Raw genomic sequence first — 21,870 nt, 5'->3', positions numbered from 1 at the left:
TAATTACGACAAAGTAGCATTTATTGAACATGTATGGATCAAATACTGTTATAAGCACTTTATAAACATTACGTCATTTAATTCTTAAAACATCTTGGAAGGTAGTGTAGAACATACAATTCTGGTGTTTGATCACTTTGGTTCCAGTCCTTACTCTTCTTTATGACCTTAATTGATTTATTTAACTTCTGTAAGCTTCAGTTTATTTATTTATTTATTAAGAAGGATGATTGATAATATAAATTGTTGAGAAAATTAAATGAAATCATTTACTTAAAGCACTTTAGTATCTTGCATACAGTGTTTAATTTTAGCTACTATTGTTTCTGTTATTACTATTATTGCCTCTCTTTCATTTTACATATAAAAAAACTGAGGCTCAGAGAAGTAAAGTAACTTGTCTAAGCTCACATAGTAAGTGGCAGAGCTGGAGCACATACCTGAGTTTTAATTCCTAAGCTCTTGATCTTTATCACTACTCTTTATCTTTTTTAAAAAAATATTTTTAGTTGTAGATGCACACAACACCTTTATTTTATATTTTCATTTTTTATGTTGTGCTGAGGATCTAACCCAGTGCCTCACAGGTGCTAGGCGAGCGCTCTGCCACTGAGTCCCAGCCCCAGCTCTATCACTACTCTTTATCTTTGATACTAATTTTGTCTTTAATTTTTTTTTAACTTTCAAAGTATTTTTAGTTAACTTTAAAGAAGTGTAATTTACACACAATAAATTGGATCCATTTGAAGTATATAATTGGTTTTGTTTCAATTCAAATTATTTTTGATGGATTTTTTTTCTACCTGGGATTAAACTCGGGGACATTCAACCACTGAGCTACTTTGTTGTTCCCCAGCCCTTTGTTATATTTTATTTAGAGATAGGGTCTTGCTGAGTTGCTTAGTGCCTCACTGAGTTGCTGAGGCTGGCTTTACACTTGCTATCCTCCTGCCTCAGCCTCCCTAATTGCTGGGATTATAGGCGTGTTCCATCTCACCCAGCTTTTGACAGAAATGTTTACATCTAAGCTGTGGTATTTGCTCAATTTATTTAAACTATTAAAAATTGCTATAATTAACTCTGTTTATAGACCACTTCAGCTTTTTAATGTCTGTTAAGTCTTTTCTGGATGTGAGGTAGAATATGATACTTTTGAAGGGGAGGTTTAGATTGAAATAATTAATTAATATTGAGAGATTATAGCAATATGGGCTCATTAGTCTAACTTGCCCATGACTATTGTACTATGGTGGGGGGAGGAACCCCCTAGCATCTTTTTCATTTTCTGCTAAAAAGTTAATCTCCCCAAAACTCTGCTAATATTTTGGTGAAAATATTACATATCTGTAGTCCTTTGCCTTTTTCATTATATGATTTGCAATAAAAAGTTGAGGGATAAGTGGCATTCTTGATTTTTTAAAAATTAGTTTGGTAGAGTGCTTGACTCACATGCACAAGGCCCTAGGTTCAACCCCCAGCACCATCAAAAAAAAAAAAAAAAAAAAAAGTTTGGATAGACAGATTGCTTTGAAAGCTTTTTAAATATATGCTTTTTGAAATTTTACTTTAAAAAATTGAGAGTGATTTTTTTTTTAGGCCACCTGGATTCCAATGCTTAGTTTTGTGCTTACTAGCTACATTAATTTATGGTTAAACATATTTTTAATAGTGCCATTTTTCACTAAATTAGTATAATTTGAGTGTTACATCATTGAAAATTCTCACTGTAGCTGATGGAAAGATATTTGTCACATCTCAGTGTAAATATTTTAGAAGCTCAGCATTTCATAAAATATATCATGTAGTTCTAAAGTAAATTGAAAAAAAATCTTTATTCTGTGATTTGATCCTTCCATTTGGTCTGATTTGTGATAGTAGATAACCTTTGTGATCACAGTGAAAATCTTCAGTGTCCTAGTTTCCTATTAAATCCTATTAATGCCTTATCTTTCAATATTTTTATTTAAGCTGGGAAGAAAGGCGAACTGCCTCTGGAAGAATTCAGTATCTTAACCACATAACAAGAACTACACAATGGGAACGCCCAACACGGTAAGAACATATAGGTATTTCTGATAGTTTTTGCTAGTCACTTTCTTGAACTTCCTTTCTTTTTATCTCTCATCTTTACTGGATTGTTTTCGTAGATTTTAGAGCAGATATTTGCTATCATTTTTAAAAAGTTGGGGCTGGGGATGTGGCTCAAGCGGTAGCTCGCTCGCCTGGCATGCGTGCAACCCGGGTTCGATCCTCAGCATCACATACCAACAAAGATGTCGTGTCCGCCGAGAACTAAAAAATAAATATTAAAAAAATTCTCTCTCTCTCTCTCTCTCTCTCTCTCTCTCCCTCTCCCTCTCCCTCTCCCTCTCCCTCTCCCTCTCCCCTCTCTCACTCTCTCTTAAAAAAAAAAAAGAAAAAGTAATCATCGGGGCTGGGGTTGTGGCTCAGTGGTGGTGTGCTTGCCTTGCATGCATGGGGCACTGGGTTCGATCCTCAGTACCACATAAATTGATAAAGTGAAGGTATTGTGTCCATCTACACCTAAAAAAAAAAAAAACATAATCATCAACAGCTGGGTGCAGTGGTACACGCCTATAATCCCAGCAGCTTGTGAGACCAAGGCAGGAGGATCTTGAGTTCAAAGCCAGTCTCAGCATTGCGGCCCTAAACAACTCATGGAGACAGTCTATAATATAAAAAAAAGAGCTGGGTTCTGGATCTGTGGGTAAACACCCCTGGGTTCAATCCCTGGTACCCACCCCCCAAGTAGTAATAATCATCAAGAAAGATTGTTTGACAGGTCATCCTGGTATTGGAGCGCCAGGGCCTATGGTATTATTTAATAAACATTAATTGATCTGGGCATGGTGGTCTATGCCTATAATCCCAGCGACTCAGGAGGCTGGGGCAGGAGGATTACAGGTTGAGGCCAGCCTCAGCAAATAAGCAAGACTCTAAATAACTTAGTGAGACCCTGACTCAAAAAATAAAAAGGACTAGAGATGTGGCTCAGTGGTAAAGAATCTCTGGGTTCAATTCCCCAGTACCAATATATATCTTTATTAATTGAATCACTTGAATAAATTGAATAATCATTTTATTTCTGGGTATCTGTGGGGTTTTTTTTTTGAGCTTGTGGTTACATCTGTTATTGAATGGTCATTATAAAATATGTGTACAGGGTCTCTATTCTTTCAGTCACATAAAGAGATCATATTATATCAAGTCCAAGTAAGGTCTGTGATCAAGATAAGAACACTATGGAGGGGCACCTACCTTAGAGTGGGTGATGAGGAACTGGTTGAAGTTGCAAAGGAAAACTGTGAAGGAGGTGACTCTGAATTAAACCTTGAAGAATGGTAGACATGTAGTCCCTTTTTTATGGAGCTTAATTTATAAAGACATCAGGGTGCAAGCTCATTTTTGAGAACTATAAAGACATGCTTTTAAAGTAACTGAAAATGAATAGAGTAAGTGACTTAGTTCTCCTTGCCAACTTTAAGAAAATATTTTTAGTTGTAGGTGGACATAATATCTTTATTTATTTATTTTTATGTGGCGCTAAGGATTGACCCCAGTGCCTCACATGTGCAAGGCAAGCACTCTACCACTGAGCCACAACACTAGCCCGCCTTTTCCTCTTTTTTTAAAAAATTTATTTCTTACATACATGACAATAGTGGAGTGCATTACATTCATAATTATCCGTTCACATTTTCTTCTTTTAAAAAGCAAAATCAAAGCTTATTTGTCATCTCTGTTCAGTGTTTTGTTTGCTTTTTTCCTTCTACTGGGCAGGACTGGCACCAGAAATAGATTATCGATTGCTTCTCATAAGCTTTACCTCTTTTACTTATTGGGAATTAATTGATTAGCTCATTGGAATCATAAAATTTCTCTATCACATTGTAATTGTCAAGTAAAGCTTAGTTTATGTTGCCATTTTTAAAGATGTTGCATTTGTAGCATAAACTGTCAAGGATTTTATTGAAGTTGAAAAACATATTTATTATAAATGAGCGTAAGTGAATGGGTATGTGTGTCAGTGTTTGAATGAAGCCTATTTCCTTCTAATTCATTAAGTTGATAGAATTAATTTCCACATGTATAAAATGTTGGTTCTTATAAATGTTATTGTAAAAATGAATTCTTGAATATTTTGTTTTGGAAGACTTCCAATAAGTCTGAAAGCTCCTTGATAGAGACAAATAGCTTCTTTCCTTTATTCATTCAATAGGTATTTATTGAGCTACTTGTACTAACACAACAAGCACTAGGTGATAGTAGGGAATAAAATTAGCAGACTTCCCACCCCCCTTTTCAATAAATATTCTAGTGGGGGAATATGAACAAAAACAAGATTGTAAAAAATGAAAAATACCAGAGATAACTGCTGTGTTGAGGAACTAAGGCAAGGTATGGATGTTCCTCAACTTGATTGGATAATATCTGATAAACCCATTGTAAGTTAAAAATACCTTAAGTCAGAAATTCATTGAATATACTTAACATACCACACCCAACATAGTGTACTGTAGACTGTCATTTACTTTTGTGATCATATGCCTGACTGGCAGCTCCAGTTCCCTGCCAATTGTCTAGCATTTTGAGAGTATGCTATGTGTATTACTTGCTAGCCCAGGAAAAGATAAAAATTTGAAGTACTGTTGCTATAAACATTGGTTGCTTTTGCACTATTGTAAAGTCAAAAAAATCATAAGGTGAACTATCATAGGTTGGGTTCTGTCTGGACTATCAAACGACTGGATGACTTCTTTAGTTTAGAAGATTGGAAAGACCTCTTAAGGAGGCATCAAGTGTAAATTATGATTTAAATGATAAAAAAGAACCAAGCCCAGGGATAATAGGAGAAATGAGTATTTTAGGTGGAATGAAAAGGTACCGTTTTTGAGGACTAAAGGTAAAATGACTTTTGAGAAGTTCAAGGAACAGAAAGAGTATCAGTGTGGCTGAAGCTAAGTTGGGAGGGAGAATGGTGGGAAATCAGGTCTGAGAGGTCGGTTGTATTACGTCAAGTTATGCTTTGTAAATCCAGTATTCAAATCTATAAATATCTGGACTTTATATAAAAAGCAATTAAAACCAATATTTAAATATATAATTGACATGCTAATCACTTCCATTTCTCTGGTGCCTAAAGCTTTCAGGCTTGCTTTTGCCAGAGTTCTTAAATCATTATGTTTGTGTCAGTCATTCCATTTTCTTATATGATAAGTGATTGTTACTGTAGAGAACTCTACTTTTGATATCTAAATTGATAACTTTGTTTCCTTGTTACTTTTCAATAGACCGGCATCTGAATATTCTAGTCCTGGCAGACCTCTTAGCTGCTTTGTTGATGAGAATACTCCAATTAGTGGAACAAATGGTGCAACATGTGGACAGTCTTCAGATCCCAGGCTGGCAGAGAGGAGAGTCAGGTCTCAACGACATAGAAATTATATGAGCAGGACACATTTACACACTCCTCCAGACCTACCAGAAGGCTATGGTATGACTACTAGCAAAGGAAAAACAAAATGTGGCTTACTGATTTTAGTTTCTAAGAACAAAAATTAACTTAAAAATTTATTAATCTGAGCTTAGGGATTCTGCATGAAAATAAAAGCAAATATAAAACCTCCCAACTTTGAAAAATCTTTGAAGTGTTAGAAGACTACCTAACCAATGTTTGACTAATTACTTTAGCTTTTATGCTCTTTTAAATTAAATGTGACTAATACCTTATCACAAGGTATTGTGAGAAACCTGAATCATAGTGAGACAACTCTGCAAGTAGGCACTGTATAAAGGTATGGTAGCATTATTATTGATAAAGGTCATCTGAAGTTAGACATACAGTGTGGTTTTTGGTTTTGGATAAACATATTTAGGAATAATTTCAAAGGCGTATTTCTTATGGTGTTTATTGTTCTTTGTTATCTATAATTTTTGATTATCTGAGTGACGGGATTATTGTAAATGATTTAGTCACTTTTTTGTATAAGATGATTTTACTCTTAGGTAATTTCCTGGAATTATAGAATTTCATGTGGAAGATAATGTGAATCTTCTAATTGAATACAGACTTTCTAATCACTCCTTACAAACACTAGCATTTTATGAACTTGACTGGCATCGCTTGCTTGCTAAAAAGCTAACTAAATTTTTGCCCTGTTAGCACTGACTGTAGATAAATTATTTTGGGCTGATGGTGACACCTAATGACCAACATTGGGAATTGCCTAATCTAAGTTTTCTTATTTTTAATTGAGTTATTTAAAAAACTATTCTGCAAATTCATGATTCTAATTTTATTTTAAAACATATTTTACAGCAGGCAGCAACTTGGGAAGTGAGGCAGGAGGATTGCAAGTGCAGAGCCAGCTTCAACAACTTGCAACTTAGTGAGGCTCTGTCTCAAAATAAAAAATAAAAAAGGGCTGGGGATTTGGCTCCATAGTATAAAGTGCCCTGTGTTCAATCCCTGGTACCAAAAAACAACAACAAATAACATATTTTAGCTCTTTTTTTTTTTTGCTTTTGGCACTGGGCATTGAAGCCAGGTGTTCTTTACCACTGAGCCACATCCATAGCCCTTTTTATTTTTATTTCGAGACAGGGTCTCACTAAGTTACATAAGGCCTCATTAGGTTTCTGAGATTGGCTTTGAACTTGCAATCCTCCACCTCAGCCTCCCAAGTCACTGGGATTATAAGCATACACCATTGTGCAGGGCCATTTTTAGCTCTATAATTTGGAAAAGAAAAAAACTGTGCACTAACTGTGCTATGGCTCAGAGATTACTTTACAGTATGTGAAACAGACAAACCTCAGTTCACATCCCAGCTTTGCCATGTTACACTGAGCATAGTATTTAGCCTCTGTGAACATACGGGAAATGTAATAGTGCCAATAGTGTAGGTTTATTGCATGAATAAATGATATTTTATGTGAAGTATCTGAAAGAGTGGCATAGAAAATGCTCAATAAAATCTAGCTGTTATTGTCAATGTATAGATCTTAAAATAAAGTTATCTTTCGCCATTTATCTTTGAGATTATAAGGCAAGCTATTTGGAATAGGAGTAGTTATACTTTTATAATATTGTGTGATCTAGATTAAAAAAAATTTTATACAACTAAAACAGAAATAAGGTAGATACCAAGGCTGAAATTATTACAGCTGTCATCTGTAACTGAATTTAAACATTTTTGTTTAAAATTTTTTAAAGTTTGCAGTTTAAGTTTATTGACTTAATTAGAAGCTTATAAATAAATTTCTGCTAATAAATATTAACAATGGTTTTGTTGTCTTGTATATTGAATTTTTAAAAACTTTTTAAAAATATTAATTTTTTTAGTCGTAGTTAGACACAATACATTTATTTTATTTATTTATTTTTTAATGTGGTGCTGAGGATCGAACCCAGGGCCTCGCATGTGCTAGGCAAGCACTCTACCACTGAGCCACAATCCCAGCCCTTTACCTGTTTGTGATTTTATAATGTGTTCCTTGTAGCTCATCTTTTTTGTGTGTCTGTTTTAGCCTAAATATAGTTGAAAGAATACATTTCTGGCCCAGCATGGTGGTGTATGTCTTCAATCTCAGCAACTCAGAGGCTGAGGAGGAGGGTCATAAGTTTGAGGCTAGCCTTAGCAACATAGGCCCTAAGCAACTTAGTGAGACTCTGTCACAAAATAAAACATAAAAAGGGCTGGGGATTGGCTCAGTGGTTAAGTGCTCCTGAGTTCAGTCTCTAGTTCCAAAAAAAGAGATCACTTCTTTACCTTTGTCTTGTTTACTTATTGGTGTTATCACAGTCTTATTTTCTATTTTCCATTGCGATTGCACTACATTATAAGTTTAGTTAGGTTTTAGATATCTGGTCTGTAACTTTCATATAATTGTTTCTAGGAAACAGAAAAAGTGATTTGTGAAGCTGGTTTTCATAATGAAATAGACTGGAAATTTTCCCTATTAGTATGTCATCCCAGAGTATGTAAAAGTATTTGATTTGGACATTCTGAATTTTGTTCTTCTTATTAGTTTTCTTTATTTTACAGAACAGAGGACAACGCAACAAGGTCAGGTATATTTCTTACACACTCAAACTGGTGTGAGCACATGGCATGATCCAAGAGTACCTAGGTAAGAATATATTTTAAGTACTCTTCATACAATGAATATACATCTTACTTTGGGTTTCTTGCAGTTTTTAAAAAAGATATTTAACTTTTAAAAATAGTTTATATATATGTTTGACTCTGACAGTCATTTGAGTTTGACATTCAGTAGAAAGTCTTACCTGTTTCTCTGAAGTCTCACCAGTTCCCCCCACCAGTGTCCAGTCCCCTTTTCTGATCCCTTTAAAAAAAAAGTGAGACAGCTGAGCATTGTGGCATATGCAATCACACCTATTCCCTTATTTTGGTACCAGGGATTGAACTCAGGGGCACTTGGCCACTGAGCCACATCCCCAGCCCTATTTTGTATTTTATTTAGAGACAGGGTCTCACTGAGTTGTTTAGCGCTTCACTTTTGCTGAAGCTGGCTTTGAACTTTTGATTCTCCTGCCTCAGCCTCCCAAGCTACTGGGATTACAGGCGTGCACTACTGCCCCCAGTTTGCAGTCTCATTTTAAATGAGGTAGGAGGATCAAGTTCAAGTCCAGTCTCAACAATTTAACAAGGCCCTGTTTCTGGGAAAAGGAAACAAAAAGAGGGGGGCGGGGCTGGGGATGTAGCTCAGTGGTAAAACATCACTGTGTTCAATCCCAAGTATCAAAAAAAAGGCAAGCCAAAACATGGGCTAAAATATTGCATTTAAAATAGGTAGAGATTAAAGATGGTGGAATGAGATGGACATCATTACCCTAAGTACATGTTTGAAGACATGAATGGTGTGACTCTACTTTGTGTACAACCAGAGATGTGAAAAATTGTGCTCTTTATGTGTACTATGAATTGAAATGCATTCTCCTGTCATGTATAACAAATTAAAATAAATAAATTAATTTTTAAAAAGACAGGAAAAAATAGGTAGGAGATAATAAGTTTTATTTCTGGTCAGGCTTTTTTATTAAGTTAAAAATTTTTAATCTTGTACAAATTATTCAGCGATCTTCTATGTGTTCCTTAATAGTTTCATTTTGATGCAGAAAAGAAAATAAGTGACTGAGTATGGTGGCACACACTTATAATCCCAATTCTGTAGACTGAGACAGGGTCATGGCAAGTTCAAGGCCAGCCTCTGCAATTTAGTGAGACCTTGTCTTGATATAAAAAAATAAAGGGTTGGGGATATAACTCAGTGGTAGAACACTTGCTGAGCATGCACAAGGCCCTGAGTTCGACCTCCAGTACTGCAAATAAACAAACTAAAAAGAGCTGAGGATCTAGTTTAGTTGTAGAGCTCCCTGGCTTCAATCCCCAGTACCAGAAAAAGAATAAAGAAAACAGCTTAGAATTCCAATTCCATTTTATTTAAAAATTAAAACTTATACATTTGAACTGTAGGCATTGCATTTGTTAACCAAAATATCAGTTGTATTCTGACTTCAAGAAGATGGAATGACACACAAATCAATTTAATAATTAGTGTAATTTTAAATACATTCTGGTACTAAATATTTAGGTTTTTTTTTTTTTCCTCTTTTTTTTCGAAACTGGGGATTGAACCCAGAGGCACTTTACCACTGAGATAAGTCCCTAGCCCTTTTTATATTTTATTTTGAGACATGGTCCCCCTGAGTTGCCCAGGCTGTCCTTGAATTTGCAATTCTTCTTCCTCAGCTTTCCCAGTAGACCTGGGATTATAGGCATGCTTCACTGCTAGCTTGAGTTATTTTCTTTTATTTTTCTTTCTTTTTTTAAATATTTATTTATTTTTTTTAGTTATAGGTGGACACATGTCTTTATTTTATATTTATGTGGTGCTGAGGATCGAACCTGGTGCCTCACGCATGCTAGGCGAGCACTCTACCTCTGAGCCACAATCCCAGCCCAGCTTGAGTTATTTTTCTAATGAGCATGTACAAAGTACCAAGTAGTGCAGCCTGATTTGCCAAAAAGCTTGGAATTCAAAATTAAGTTCTAAATCAACTTTCTGTGGTACATGTGTACCTTTGTAAAGTGAGGATGTTTTGTATATCAACCCCCTCAACATAAAAAAAACCCAGGGAGTGTCAAGAGAACATTCCTTCCTAAAGCTGACTCAGTCTTCTGTTTGTAACTGAATCAAAAAACAGATGTGACTAGCTGATGTTGGGTTGCCCTGACACTTGCTATTTATTTATAAATAAAACTATAGAAAATATTTGATTATATAATTTAATTAGAATCTTTTGAGGGTGGCAGCCAGCAAAATATGCTCAAGTTGCCATTTCTTGGTGGTATAAATGTTAAATTTTAACTAGTAGTAGAGAGAGAATTTTGTATCTTTTAAGTTAAGCTTGGGAAAAAAATTTAAGGTCCTAACTTTTAGAAATCAGAATTTGTTAAATTATGAAAGGAAGTGTTTTGGATTCTGTTTATCAAATTGAAGATAAATAATGAGCTTTTCTTTAAAATTACTTAAAGTCATTGGTAAGACGTATATAGAAGAAAAATGATTTTGCGGCAGCGAGAAAGATAAACTTGAATTATCATTTAAAGATATCCATACACTTAAATTTATCTGAGAAGTCCCATTTTATTATGCTTTGCATTTCTGTTTAAAGTAATGATTAAGGCCTAATTATTCATTTTATTGTATATTGGCTATAGTCTTGAAGTTCAGATTCATTTATTAATTGTATCAAGGATTAACCCAGGGGTGTTCTACCATCGATCCACATCCCCAGCCCTTTTTATTTTTTATTTTGAGACAGGGTATCACTAAGTTGCTTAGGGCCTTGCTAAATCATTGAGTCTAGCTTTGAACTTGTGATTCTCCTGCCTCAGCCTCCTGAGTTGTTGAGATTACAGGCATGCACCACTGTGCCTGGCTCAGATTTGTATTTTTATGGCTGCATAACATTCCATTTTTCTCTAATCAGTTCCCAGTTGGACATAAAAATTATTTCCAGTTTTTTACGTTTTTAGTCAGTCCTCTCCCATGTATTACTGTAGATCAATAAAATTCTAAATAAAATAATATAAAAATTAGTTTCTACATTATATCAATAGAATTCTCATTCTTTGATTTCTATCATTGTTTTTTACTTATAAAAGTTCCATTTAAGAAAATATCACCATTTATTTTTATTTAAAAAAAATTTTTTCTTTTTAGTTGTAAATGGACCTTTATTTTATGTATTTATATATAGTGCTAAGGATTGAACCCAGGGCCTCACACATGCTAGGCAGGTGCTCTACCACTAAGCCACAATCCAGCCCCTTCATTTATTTTTTAATAATGTTTCATTGATAGTTCATTTTGTAATGGTACCTTTTTAATTTTTTAAAAAACTGCATATCATCACTGTTCTCTTTTTGATTTCTAACAGTGCTTGGGGATCTGATTCTGGTTTATTGTTTCTCCTGACTTTAACAATGTTGTTCTTTTCTGAAGTGTTTGGTGATTTTAGATTGTGAATTTATTATTTGATCTTGATTAGTTGGGGTTCTCGAGACCTGAAGTAGAATTTTAGGTAGTTTTCCTGGAATTACCTCATTATTTTGAGATCTCAGTTTTTGGGGAAAGTTATTAGTTTCCTTTCCCAACCTTGCTGATGGCCTTTCTCTCTCCACACTGGCCACTCAAGTACCAGCTCCACCTTCATTTTCCTCCCTCCCTTCCCTCTTTTTCTCCCTCCCTCCCTACCTCTTTTAGTAGGATTCTTGGAGCTTTTCCTTGCTTCTTTTGTGACTAGCTATGTCTTCAAATATATGTTTCCCTTTAAACTTTAGTTGTTTTGTAGAGGATCTCTCTCTTTTTTTTTTTTATATTGGGGATTGAACCCATGGTGCTCAACTACTGATCCACATCCCCAGCCCTTTTTATATTTTATTTAGAGACAGGGTCTCACTAAGTTGCTTAAGGCCTTGCTGATTTGCTGAGGCTTTCTCTGAACTCACCATCCTCCTCCCTCAGCATCCTGAGCCCTGGAGTAGGTCAGGAGAATCCTCTTGGAGCACCTCTAAACAAAAGTCAAAGTCATCATTTCAACAAATCTATGAGGGCCCATTTGTGCCCATCATCATGTTTCACCCAGAACAAGCTGTTACTTGAGGGGGTGGGGCGGAAATCTTTGTCTAGTTTAACTTTTAAAACGTGGTTTTGAAGAATCTTATCAGCACAATTATGTTCTAGTTTAAATTTACTTTAGACATGCTGCTTGTATCTTTTCAAGCCCCCTTCCCCCAAGCCCCTAAAGACCACAAAAGGCAAACAGTTTTAGTGTCTAGATGCTTGAGCTTTCTTGGTCACTTTCAAAGAGTGGCAGTTCCTTAGCATTTACAGGTAATTTCTGTAGCTTGAAGTGGTTCACTTGGGCTTGAAATGACCTGAGCATATTACTCATTGTTACATGAGGCTTTAGTGGGGTCACGGAAGACAGTGACTTCATTGTCCCAGTAGATGATGACAGTAACTTTGGGATCTGCACTCTGAAAGATTTTTGTTCTAACAGTGTAGAGGATAGATAGGATTTTATAGTCCTTATTGTTGGTTTCATTATGAATAACCAAAGGGAAGCAATGCCTAGTGTCAGGTATAGGACATGCCTACTCAGAGCATATTAACTTCCTAGCACCTTAATGTGTTTAATAACTTGAGGCTCCTTATCTTATTATTTAAGGTCCTATAAATCCTTGTTTATATATAATAGTATTTTAAGTGTGTGCAATATAATAACAGTGGCCTTTGGTTCATTAAAATGCATTAACTGGGCTGGGGTTGTGGCTCAGTGGTAGAATGCTTGCCTAGCATGTGCAAGGCACTGGGTTCGATTCTCAGAACCACATAAAAACATAAATAAAGATATTGTATCCATATACAGCTTTAAAAAAGTCTATTAACTGCCTGTAATCCCAGCGGCTTGGGAGGCTAAGGCAGGAGCATTGAGAGTTGAAAGCCCGAGTCAACAAAAGTGAGGTGCTAAGCAACTCAGTGAGACCCTGTCTCTAAATAAAATACAAAATAGGGCTGGGGATGTGACTTGGGAGTGCCCCTGAGTTCAATCCCTGTTACCCCCACCCCCTCCCCCAAAAAAGTTTATTAGCTTTTTTTATTGCAGCGGTAGTTAGCCTTAGTGTGTTGTTCTTTTGGTGTATCAAACAGGTTTTTTATTCACAAGTTCACAGACTTCAAAAGTCAAAATGAGCTAGTTATCCTTTAAAAAAAAAAAGCTGTGATTATTTTCAAGATCATAATTTCTTCTTCTTTTTTTTTTTGTATTTGGGATTTAACTCAGAGGTGCTCTACCACTGAGCCTTTTAATTTTTTTTTATTTTGAGACAGGGTTTCATTAAGTTGTGTAGGGCCTTGATAAGTTGCTGAGGCTAGCCTTGAACTTATGATAGGATCATAATTTCAAAAACATTTCCAGTTTTGCTTTGTTGGAGAGCTTAAAATTACTCATGGAATAGACATTATTTACACATATTTTTGATGTAGTAAAGAAAGAAATAGTTGAGGGAAATTTTAGAAAACATTTATTTCCTTTTATCACTGATACTTGTAACACAGTATTTTCTGTCAAACAAATATTGAAGTATAGTTTATGTTGGCAAATGTTGTGATTACTTTTATATTAATTTAAAATCTGTGTTACATTAAAGTCGAGAAACTGACCTACTAAAAACGTAGGCTTTGTGATAAGTTCTTCTGAGCTGTTTATGGATTGGGTTTTGAACATGCAAGTTTGTTAAACCACTGGGAATTAAAGATTCCAGCTCAACATCTCAAGTTTCTAAAACAATACATTTTCTCAGACTTCATGGAATTGTTGTATGTCATTTACACTTGCTTGGCTCAGCAGGCACAGCAATGAGGTATTTTTTACTTTATATTTGTTTTTGCAGGGATCTTAGCAACATCAATTGTGAAGAGCTTGGTCCTTTGCCTCCTGGATGGGAGATCCGTAATACTGCAACAGGCAGAGTTTATTTCGTTGACCATAACAACAGAACAACACAATTTACAGATCCTCGACTCTCTGCCAACTTGCATTTAGTTTTAAAGTAAGTTTTTTGAAACAATACATATAAAAATACCTGCTGGAACCAGAGGAAATGGATGGATACTTTCTATAATCAATGTGAAAGAATGTCTGCTCTCTTCAATTTATTATTATTATTATTATTTTTTAAAGTTTTCTGGCTTCTTTTTAAATATTTATTTATTTATTTTAGTTCTCGGCGGACACAACATCTTTGTTTGTATGTGGTCCTGAGGATCGAACCAGGGCCGCACGCATGCCAGGCAAGCGCGCTACCGCTTGAGCCACATCCCCAGTCCTTCAATTTATTATTTTTACTGATCAAATTTTATGTAAGAGTGTGACAGAGTTTACTCAGACATATGAGTATTTTAATTCTATTATGCTTAAGTAGGAACTGAACTTGAAATGTTAGATAAAGGTATGTATTGAAAGTACTCAAGTGAGGGGCTAGGGATGTGGCTCAACTGGTAGCGCACTCGCCTAGCATGTGTGAGGCACTGGGTTCGATTCTCAGCACCACATAAAAACAAAATAAATATTGTGACCACCTAAAACCTAAAAAAAAAAAAAAAAATAAATAAAGTATTCAAGTGAGAGGGTGTTTTTTCCGATAGGCAGTAGCTTGACAGAAGTTGAGGCTGAACAATGTATTTTTGTGTTGCTGTTGCAACACAACTAATATTAGTGGCTTTTCAATAGCTTTTATTATTTGTGAAGTGTTGTTCTTTTACTTTATATATATTAACAATTTTTTTCCCCACAAATTCCTTGAGGTAGTTACTGCCATTTATATGTATAAGGAAACTGAAATCTAGAGGTTGACTTTCTGTAGGTCGCCAGGCAGTAAGTGGCCATGTCCAGATTCATACCGAACATCCTGGCTTTAGTTGGCTGTTAACTATGTTATTGAGCATTGTTTGTAGGTGTTATTTGTATCTTTGCTTTTCTTTTTTCTTTAGCTGTCTAGTTTTTTCCTAACTTTGTTTGTTCCTACATTGCCTTCTGAGGAAGGGGAGGGGTAAATAAAGAGAGAAAAGGAAACTTCATTACTAAGCAAAACACCAAGGTATCTTTTTCAACAATTTTGATGAAACTGTTGGGTGTGTGTATGAGTGGGGAAAGGGAGGGATAGAGAGCCGACTCCACGTCTGAGCTATATCCCCAGCCCCGGCAAAAACACTTTGACAATAGTATATCAACAAGGTTCTTGGCCTTAGACTTTGAAGAACAAGGTTCTCTCTGACTCCAGAATAACTTACTCTATCATGTCTAAAAAATATTACATGGTCTGTCTTCTCATTCCTAACATACATGATAAGTACTCAAAAGTCAAGTACTTATGAAGAATGTTAAAATTTTAAAACAAACTGTACATGTTGGCACAATCTTGTAACCACTGCTTGGGAGGCTGAGGCAAAAGGATTCAAAGTTTGAAACCAGCCTAGGCAGCATAGAAAGCCCCTATCTCATAACAAAAGTGTTTTGAAAGTTTGGGGATATAGCTTTGTGGTAAAGCATTTGCCTAGCAAGTATGAGACCCTGGGTATTATACCCAGTAACCAGTCCACCCCTCTTCCCACCTCCAAGTAGTTAAAGCTTAAATAACTCAGAATGGAAAATATCTTTGATTCATTAATTTTTTTGGAGCAAGGTTTCATAAAGCAAAACATTTAAATGAGAGGTATCTAGCAGTTGTTTACGAGAACAGAATGAAGCATTTAAAATATCTATGGTTCCTTCATTTAAATGTATACAGTTATCTTAGCAGTCTCATTATGTCAATAGATCTTACTTTATTGTGGATAGAAGATTCTAAAATTTTGGTTACAAATTCACAAGTATTTGGCAGATTTACAGTTTGTAAGCACTTGAAGAAATATGTATGGGCTTTTTCTGAGCATTAGGATCTGCAGTCTACCCTTTGAATAACACTGCTCTGGGGCACTTGCCTAGTGGTTGAATTACAATATCATAGAGTATTTTTTCCTCCCATTCTAATATAGAAGCACAATTTTTCTAGAGTCTTTTACCAGCATTTTATGAGTTCCTGTTGCTTGAGAACCTTACTAGTATTTGGTATTTGCCTATTAATGCTTTGTAATTATAATTTGCCAGCATTTTCCTATTTTTTAATGAGGTTGAACAACTTCTCATAGGTTTATTGGCCGCTTGGATTTCTTTTCTTTTTTTGGTGGAGGTCCCCTTTACATCTTTTGACCATGGACTATTCAGATTGAACAGTTTTTTGTTGGCCTGTTGATCAGTTGTATGGCATTTCATATAAATAGTTTACATCCTTTGCTTACTTTTCTAGTATGCCCTTTAAATTTTAAAATTTGAAGTGTAGATGAATTTTTGATGCATTTAGAGTTTTTTTCTTTACTAGGCAAGTCTTTAATCTATTGGGACTTTTTCCTTTGTGTGTGGATTTAAGTGGCATATGGGAGTAACTAACTGGGATTTGGGGAGATGATAAGGAATACATGAGATGTTGACATTCTCTATAGAGAGCTTTGTTTTGTTTTAGTATTATCATTATTTGTTACCTTCCTGCTTCCCCTACCCCACTGGACCCTGAATTACTTAAGAAGAGTGCCCATATTCTCTACATTTTTCCTTCTTTAGTATGTAGCATACCCAAGTTTTTGGTAGATGTGTATTTATTGAAGACTCAGAATTCTGTCTCTTTTGGAGGCCCAGAAAAGCCTCAGGAGGTACTCTATTTTATCTTCTGTCCTCAGAATCACCTCTTTAGGTAGTAGGAGTTTGGAGTTTGACTTGATGTTGCCAGTGAACATTTCAGTAGAATAGTTATAGGTATTCTGTCTTTTGAGTAGTTAGTTGTATCAAATAACTGAATTAAAATTAGTGTTCTGAAGATAGGACTAGATGGGATGATTAGAAATGTCAGTTGCCTTTTCTGTTTGAGTAAATTATAGGAGGTAATTTGAAGAACAATTGACTGCTTTTCTGATGATTATTATTTTTCCAATTCTGTTTAGAAAGTAGCATTAATATCATCAACATTTGCCTTTGTCTTATCTCCAAGTTTTATGGTCATTCCCAGTAGATAGTTCTCAAGTGAATTTTTTTTCTTTGCACTGGGGTGGAACTGAGACGGTTGGTCATTGAGCTACATTCCTAGTTAAATTGTTGAGGCTGGCCTTAAACTTCTAATTTTCTGCCTGAGCCTCCTGAATCACTGGGATTCCAAGCAGGCACCATTTTGCCTGTCCTGTTTTTTTTTTTTTTTGTGTGTGTGTGTGTGTGTTTGTGTGTGTATGGTGTGTGTATCAAAGTATTTTTTTTAAGAGAGAGTGAGAGAGAGAGAATTTTTTTAATATTTATTTTTTAGTATTTGGTGGACACAACATCTTTGTATGTGGTGCTGAGGATCACCCGGGCCGCACGCATGCCAGGCAAGCGCGCTACTGCTTGAGCCACATCCCCAGCCCTGTATCAAAGTATTGCTCCTCCCTTTAATATCTTTGACTTATTATGCTGTGAAAAAGCTTAAACATTTGTGTATCTGTTTTTTTGTTTGTTTCCTTTTGTTTTTTAAGGAGGACAGAATTTCAGAACTACAATTGACAGAGTGTCATCTGTAAAGTCTCCAACCTGATAAATCTTCTCTGAGGTTTATAGTCATGTTATATTAGAACAAATATATAAAAATTATTCACAACATTTAAATTTCTATCAGAAGCTAACTTAGAAGTGATAAAGGAGTTAGTTTTTATTCAGATATAAAATGTAAAACAAAATTTGTATGTACAAGTGAATTTATCATGATGAGGTAAAGAAAACAGTTTTAACCTAGATTATAGTTTTAAAAAGGATATTCAGCTGGGATTTATCATGATGTGGTAAAGGAAACAATTTTAACCTAGATTATAGTTTTAAAAAGGATATTCAGCTGGGAGCAGTTGCGCATGTCTATAATACTAGTGGCTTGGGAGGCTGAGGCAGGAGGATCATGAATTCAAATGTCAGCCACAGTGACTTAGCCAGGCCATAAGCAACTCAATGAGACCCTGTTTCTAAATAAATACAAAAAAGGGCTGGGGACGTGGTTCAGTGGTTAAGTACCCTTGAGTTCAATCTCCAGTACACCCTCCCCCCACATCATAAGGCATCAGTTTTAAAATTTAACTGTTGTTACATTAATCCTTGTATATCTTAGGATATGTTGGATAGAAGACTCTTTTTTTATGTTGATGCTTTATTTCTATTTTAAAAGACTTTGGGGATGTGTTTTAAATGTGTGTTAAAGATAAGTACCCTTTCTATGATTGTATTGCTATCAGTTCTCACTTCCTAAATGCTGAAACAGGCATGCACACACACGCGCGCGCACACACACACACAAACAAAACATAATTAAAAATCAAAATTATCTAAAAATATTTATGAAAGTTATATAACAATAAAATATGTACTAGAAATATGTACTAGGCCTAGGTGCAGTGGCACATGCCTGTAATCCCAGCAACTTGGGAGGCTGAGGCAGGAGGAATCACAAGTTCAAAGCTAGCCTCAGCCTTTTAACTAAGCTTTAAGCAATTTAGTGCGACCCTGTCTCAAAATTAAAAAAAAAAAAAAAAAAGGCCTAGGGATGTGCCTCAGCGATTAAGCACCACTGGGTTCAATCCCTGGTATTAAAAAAAAAAAAAAAAAAACCTGGGTTAAAGGAATTTTGAATCTAAATCTTTGATCTGTCAAATATATTGTTCTCTTACTTTGTAGTCTTATTGTTTTCTGTCTGAAATTTTTTCTTTTTTCCAAAAAATCTTATTGGAGTATTGCTGTTGCTATTAGGCTAATTATGAATTGGTGAAAGTAGTTTAACCTTTAGTCTGAATTGTAGGAGAAGCTATGATGTATGGACTTTATTGTTGTATAACTTTCATAAGTATTTTTAGATGATTTTGATTTTTAATTAAGGGTTTTGTTTGTGTGTGTGTGCCTATTTCAACATTTAGGAAGTGAGAACTGATTGCAGTCAATCATAGAAAGGGTACTTATCTGAGCTAGAAAATAATGTAGTGGAGCAAGTTATGTTTTAGAGAGAACTCTCCGATTCAAACTAAGAAGAACTGGTAATTAAATTTTTGAAAGGAAGTGATAAGAAAAGTTACCTCTTAGAAATATGTACTAGGCCTATTATATATAAAATGTTTATGAGAATATTATTTAAGTTCTTTCTTATATAGTACTTTAATCTCTCCCTCCTTAACTCCCAAGTCCCTCCTGAAATACTATTGGTGTTATTTTTTTTTAATATTATGAAGATTATGCAGTACCTGTGAGGCCTCAGCACATACTCTGTCAGTGATGGTACAGAGTTGATAAACTATTACAAAATATTGTCATTGGGATTCAGTAAATAACTTGGCAAAGGACATATTCTTCTAAGAAATAATTTAAAATCTGTTTTTTTTTTTAATTTTCCTGCTTCAAGCAAACTTTATAGATTTTTTAACCCAGTAACTATACCGTTACAGTTCTGATGATTAGCATTCACTCTGCATAGTGTGCTCTGAGCACTGTGTCATCCTTATTGTAACTCTATGTTGTCTCCCTCTCACCAATGAGAAAAATGGAGCCTCAGTTACATAAGTTGTCTAGAGATATATAAAGAGCATGAGAGCTGGGATTTGAATTCAACCAGTTTGACTGTAGAGAGGTATTTTTTTCTTCCCTTTTTTTCTCTTCCTGTTTTTATTTTATTTTTTTAATAGTTGTAGATGGATACAATACCTTTATTTTATTTATTTATCTTTATGTGGTGCTGAGGATCGAATCCAGGGCCTCACATGTGCTAGGCAAGTGCTCTACCACTGAGCTACAACCCCAGCCCCCCTGTTTTTATTCTTTTAACAGTAATTATTTCCTTTCCTTTGATTGGCATTGCAGGAAGTTATTACTATAAAGGAAGCTTTTCACTTTTTCTTTTTAAAGATCACTATGGGCAAGGACTTTACAATTTGAGTCTTTGCATGTCAGGTTCACTTATTTTAAGAAAATTGTTTGATTTCCTAATTAAGTCACTAGGCATTGTTAGACATCTTGAAGGATATAGGATTGACACCTGCAGTGTTTCTTTCCTAGCATAGACATTAGTCTTTACATAAATGCCTTTTGCACCCTAGTACAGTTTGAAGAGACAGACTGCTTTATTGGGTAATTGTATTTTTCTTTTCCCTGTGTGTATGAGAAATAATAGCTTTTGGTGGCTGAATCTGAGATTATTTACTGTTTCAGTTTTAAGCCTTTTCTATTTGCAGGTCTTCAGACAGTCTTTCACACAAGGCTTTGTGAATGAGCTTGCTGTCTCTGGATTTAAAAAAAAAAAAAAAAAACAGCTTTGCTGGGCGCGGTGGTACATGCCTGTAATCCCAGCGGCTCGGGAGGCTGAGGCAGGAGGATCAAGAGTTAAAAGCCAGCCTCAGTAATAGCGAGGCACTAAGCAACTCAGTGAGACCCTGTCTCTAAATAAAATACAGAATAGGGCTGGAGATGTGGCTCAGTTGTTGAGTGCCCCTGAGTTCAATCCCCAGTACCAAAAAAAAAGACCCCAGCTTTATTGAAATATAATTGACATACAATCAACTATAAATTTTTATACAGTTTAACATATTTAACATGTTATATACCCAAGAAACTATCATCACATGAAAGTGAACATATCCATCCTTCAAAAGTTTCCTCATGCCCATTTGTAATTTCTTTTCCTCTCCCTCCCTATGCTGCTTTCACCTTGTATTAGTTTCCCAGGGTTACTGCAACAAAATACCACAAGTTGGGTGAACAAATAAATTCATTCCCTCACAGTTCTGGAGGGAAGTCCAGACTGGGGGAGTCAGCTGGGTTGGTTCCTTCTGGAAGATCTGAAGGAATCTGTTCCATGCCCCCTCTAGCTTCTGGTGGTTTCTGGAAACGTTGGTGTTCCTTGGCTTGTAGACATTTCACTCTGATGTTTGCCTTCAATCATCTTATAGGTTTATTTTCTTTGTATCTACATCCAAATTTCCCCTCTCTTATAAGGATGCCAGTTGGATTTAGGACCAACCCAATGCATTGTTATCTTGTCTTGATTATATCTGCAAAAACCCTATTTCCAAATAAGGTCACATTCACAGGTCTGAAGAGTTGAGACTTCAACATGTTTTGGGAGGGGACAATCCACAACACTACCTTTTGGATATTAGATAAATCGAATCTTAACAGTATATTTGTTTGATTTCTTTTCTTTTACCCCAAATAATTTTGGGCTTCATCTCTCTTACATGTATAGTTCATTTCTTTTTAGTGTTACAATGGAATATCATCTGCGTTGTTTCCAGTGTTTGGCTATAAAAGATAAAGGTCTTTATGTACCTGTTTTTGTAGGAATATATGCTCTCATTTCTCTTGGGTAGAAAAGTACCTAGGAGTAGAAAGGCTAAATCATATGGTAGATTTATGTATAATTTTCAAAGAAAGTGCCTGATCGCTTTTCAAAGTATTGTTCCATTTTACATTCCCACCAGCAATGCATGAGATGTTGCTCTGTATCCTTACTAACTCTTGGTATGATTAACCTTGTTAGTTTTAGACATTCTAATTGGTATGTAGTGGTATCTCATTCTGGTTTTAGTGTGCTTCTCTGTAATGACAAATGATGTTGAGCATCTTTCATGTGTTTCTTTGCCATCCATGTATCTCCTTTGGGGAAATCT

General features: G+C 35.3%; 1 protein-coding gene across 1 annotated transcript in view; it reads left to right on the top strand.

The window, feature by feature from the left end:
- Smurf2 (SMAD specific E3 ubiquitin protein ligase 2) overlaps window positions 1-21,870 on the top strand; it is a 98,281-nt gene that overhangs the window by 57,274 nt on the left and 19,137 nt on the right. Inside the window, exons 7-10 of the mRNA XM_026402282.2 lie at window positions 1,969-2,052; window positions 5,313-5,515; window positions 8,070-8,154; window positions 14,010-14,168. Coding sequence (XP_026258067.1) covers window positions 1,969-2,052; window positions 5,313-5,515; window positions 8,070-8,154; window positions 14,010-14,168 — 531 coding nt within the window. The remainder of the gene's footprint in view (window positions 1-1,968; window positions 2,053-5,312; window positions 5,516-8,069; window positions 8,155-14,009; window positions 14,169-21,870) is intronic.

Source organism: Urocitellus parryii, chromosome 7, assembly GCF_045843805.1.
Source record: "Urocitellus parryii isolate mUroPar1 chromosome 7, mUroPar1.hap1, whole genome shotgun sequence".
Taxonomy (NCBI): Eukaryota; Metazoa; Chordata; class Mammalia; order Rodentia; family Sciuridae; genus Urocitellus; species Urocitellus parryii.
Note: the sequence above shows the minus strand (reverse complement) of the source record. Positions and strands in the feature narration are given on the sequence as shown.